At 31.7% G+C, this 3,011-nt stretch overlaps 1 protein-coding gene across 1 annotated transcript; it reads right to left on the reverse strand.

Moving 5' to 3' along the window:
* Positions 1-584: 584 nt before the first annotated feature.
* On the reverse strand, positions 585-1,405 carry LOC100165276 (tubulin beta-4B chain-like). The gene is made up of 3 exons (XM_029492822.1): positions 1,296-1,405; positions 912-1,048; positions 585-799 (listed from the first exon to the last, which is right to left on the reverse strand). The coding sequence occupies exons 1-3, from the start codon at positions 1,403-1,405 to the stop codon at positions 585-587; spliced, it is 462 nt and encodes a 153-aa protein (XP_029348682.1).
* Positions 1,406-3,011: the final 1,606 nt, after the last annotated feature.

Consider the following 3,011-nt stretch of genomic DNA (forward strand, 5'->3'; position numbering starts at 1 on the left):
GTGCTTTAAATTGCTTAGGTCGTCGACAGATTTAAGATGAAACGGTCAGCTAGGTACCCGTGTGATTAGGTACAAATAACAAAATAATTTAGTCGTATAGGTAGGACGAGTATACCTATAGTATTTTTTTAGTTTTTAAATTTTATCATGGATTAAAAATGTATCCTAGCTATATTTTTATTTAACAAAATGTTTATTCAAACATTTAAGAATTAAATTTTTTAATCTCTATACCTAATACTTGAATACATATAGTATAGTGTGTTAAAAAAAGAAAAACGATTTTATCGATTTTGTATACACGGGAAGGGGTTATAATTATTTATCTTTGTAAGGGATAGGTCAGTATATTGAAAAATCCGTGCGCTCTCCTTAAGTGATGATACTATAACTATTAAGGTATACTCATACATTTCTATTTAACGATGGGTACATTATTATGTACGACGTACAAACGGTGATCGCGACGGCCATCAGGCGCACTGCAGAAGGTTATTGAATTCTAAAGCAATTAATTTTAATTTTTAATAAAATAATATTATAATTTATTGCAATTTTTACCACAGCTAACCTCTACATAATATTCATAAACCAATCGCATACCTGATTACGTCGAACACCGAATCCATCAACTCGGCGCCTTCTGCGTAATGACCCTTTGCCCAGTTGTTGCCCGCGCCGGATTGTCCGAAAACGAAGTTATCTGGTCGGAATAACTGACCGTACGCACCCGACCTCACCGTGTCCATGCTGCCGGGTTCCAAATCCACGAGGACCGCTCGGGGCACGTACTTTCCGCCTAAAAATTTCACACACACGTCACAAATTTGACCGACACAATATCTTTATATATCGTGGGATTCGTCTAACAATAGTAAAATAATATTATTAGAATTCGTGTCCAGTCTTACCAAGCGCCTCGGTGTAGAAGACATTGATCCGTTCCAACTGTAAATCGGAATCTCCTCTATACGTTCCGGTTGCATCGATACCGTGTTCGTCAGATATCACTTCCCAGAACTGCGCAGTAATAGTAATAAAAGATTTCGTATATGCGTATAAAATAAAACAATACTAAAGTACACTCTATTCCGGTGGTTCTCAACCTTTTTATATCCGCGTACCACCCACACAGTTTGAAAATTTTAATATAGATACCCCTTGACAATATGACGTTTTTTTTTTTTACGAACACGTTATTTTACATGTATGGAAATTTATTTCATTTGGAACTTCAAATATTATAATAAATATTGATAATATTATATTATATTATATAAGGGCCGTGACTGTACCGAGGAATTGCGCCGTTGGAAAAAGCCATGTGACGAGCCGCGAACCCTGCGATGCCAAAAAGATCGCCTAAGACCACGTTTGAGCCCCCAGCTATATCAAACCTCGTCATTTCCACGGCGCGTCTATGATACCAAACCAAACCTATGCACGAGCCGAGCCACGCACGTCGTGGGAACTCGGTTGTATGTTATAAGTAAAGAGCGGATTTTTAGGTTCTTAAAAGCTTAAAATATGATGCTAATATGCTCTAAAAAAACCCTAAAATATTCTCTAAATATGCTTTAAACTTATAAATATGCAAATAATATGTTTTTTTTTTTCGAAAATAGTTCAATAAAAACAATAAATAACTTATCCACCATTCCTTTTGTAACGTAAAATATTTAATTATAAAAAATACAAAACAGTTCATAGATATATGAATATAATGAAATAGGTAGGTATATATATATAAAAAATAAATTATTAAAAATCATTCTTATCGCGTTATCAGTTATCAAATACGATCTATTATATTATAAATTTATAATCTATGGTACGATAATGGATTGAGGATAACAGAATGATCAACATTACCAATTTTATTACAAACAAGTCGATAATTGAATGATTTTTAATTTTTATCATTTTTATAATATGAAATATTTTTTTTCCTAGAAAAAATTGTTGTTGGAAAAATCACAAATTGATAAATTAACAATATATATGATATTTTTATGAACAATAATAGGAAATTATTTTTCATATTTTAGAATTAAAATATGAAAAATAGGCTAAATATTCTCTAATGTCCAAAATATGCTTTAATATGCAAAATAAATTTTTTCCTGCGAACTCTGTGATGGGTAAATCGTCCACATTTTTCACTCTCGTAAAGCTGCATAAAGCCAATAAAAATATGTAAAATCCTAAAGATCCGCTCTCTAGTGATAACTATAAGTAAGCATATTTTGTAATGTTGGCCAGTGAAGCTAATGTGCTGAGACAGCTAAATTGTAAATTAGATATAAGGCAAAAGAATCAAGAGAAAAGGGGCAGTCGTGGTACCCGAGTACTACGATATACGATTACTGTTTTTATCGGTTTGTGTGTATTAAGTATTTAAAGAAAGGGTTTTAACTCATTGGATTGTGTACTTAAATTTGGCGTCACCTAGTATAACAAGTCCGATCTGAAACCGATAAATGTATGGTCGTTGAGGACAAAGGTGTTAGAATTACCTTTTCCAGTCTATTATTAAAGACTAAATTGAAACCGATTAGTTCATGGTATTTTAGTCAAATAATTAGAGATAAAAGCGTATGAACCTAAAAGTACATACACGACAGAATTTTTAGCTGATTCAATAGTCGGTGATGGTGAAAATCATCAATTAACAGATAAGCAAGAACTTCCTTTAAAGTCTTAAAAGTCTTTAAAACAAAATTTTTAACAAAAAAGACTTTTAGAACAATGTTAAAAAACATTAAAAAAAAAATGTTTTAAACAAAAAGAACATTGTTTAAAACGTTTTAAACACATTAAAAAAAAAAAAAAACGTTTTAAACATTTAATTTTTTTGTTCAATGCAGTTTGTTTAATGCAGTCTAGAAACTGGGTCCTATAGTGCAAAACACTGACAGAGTAATAGAATGTTAGAGAATAATCAATAAAGATTTCACACAGACAGTGAACTTACTATGTTATATAGGTACCTACTCTCTTATATAAAGGAT

The sequence above is a fragment of the Acyrthosiphon pisum genome, chromosome X (genome assembly GCF_005508785.2).
Source record: "Acyrthosiphon pisum isolate AL4f chromosome X, pea_aphid_22Mar2018_4r6ur, whole genome shotgun sequence".
NCBI lineage: Eukaryota > Metazoa > Arthropoda > Insecta > Hemiptera > Aphididae > Acyrthosiphon > Acyrthosiphon pisum.

Bases quoted from the DNA above. Each gene is read 5' to 3' on its own strand.
- LOC100165276 (XM_029492822.1), bottom strand. From the start codon at position 1,405: ATGACGAGGTTTGATATAGCTGGGGGCTCAAACGTGGTCTTAGGCGAT. The intron at 1,049-1,295 runs GTACAGTCACGG...ATACGCATATAC, and splicing joins TCCAACGGCGCAATTCCTCG to GAAATCTTTTATTACTATTA. The intron at 800-911 runs GTAAGACTGGAC...TGAAATTTTTAG, and splicing joins CTTCTACACCGAGGCGCTTG to GCGGAAAGTACGTGCCCCGA.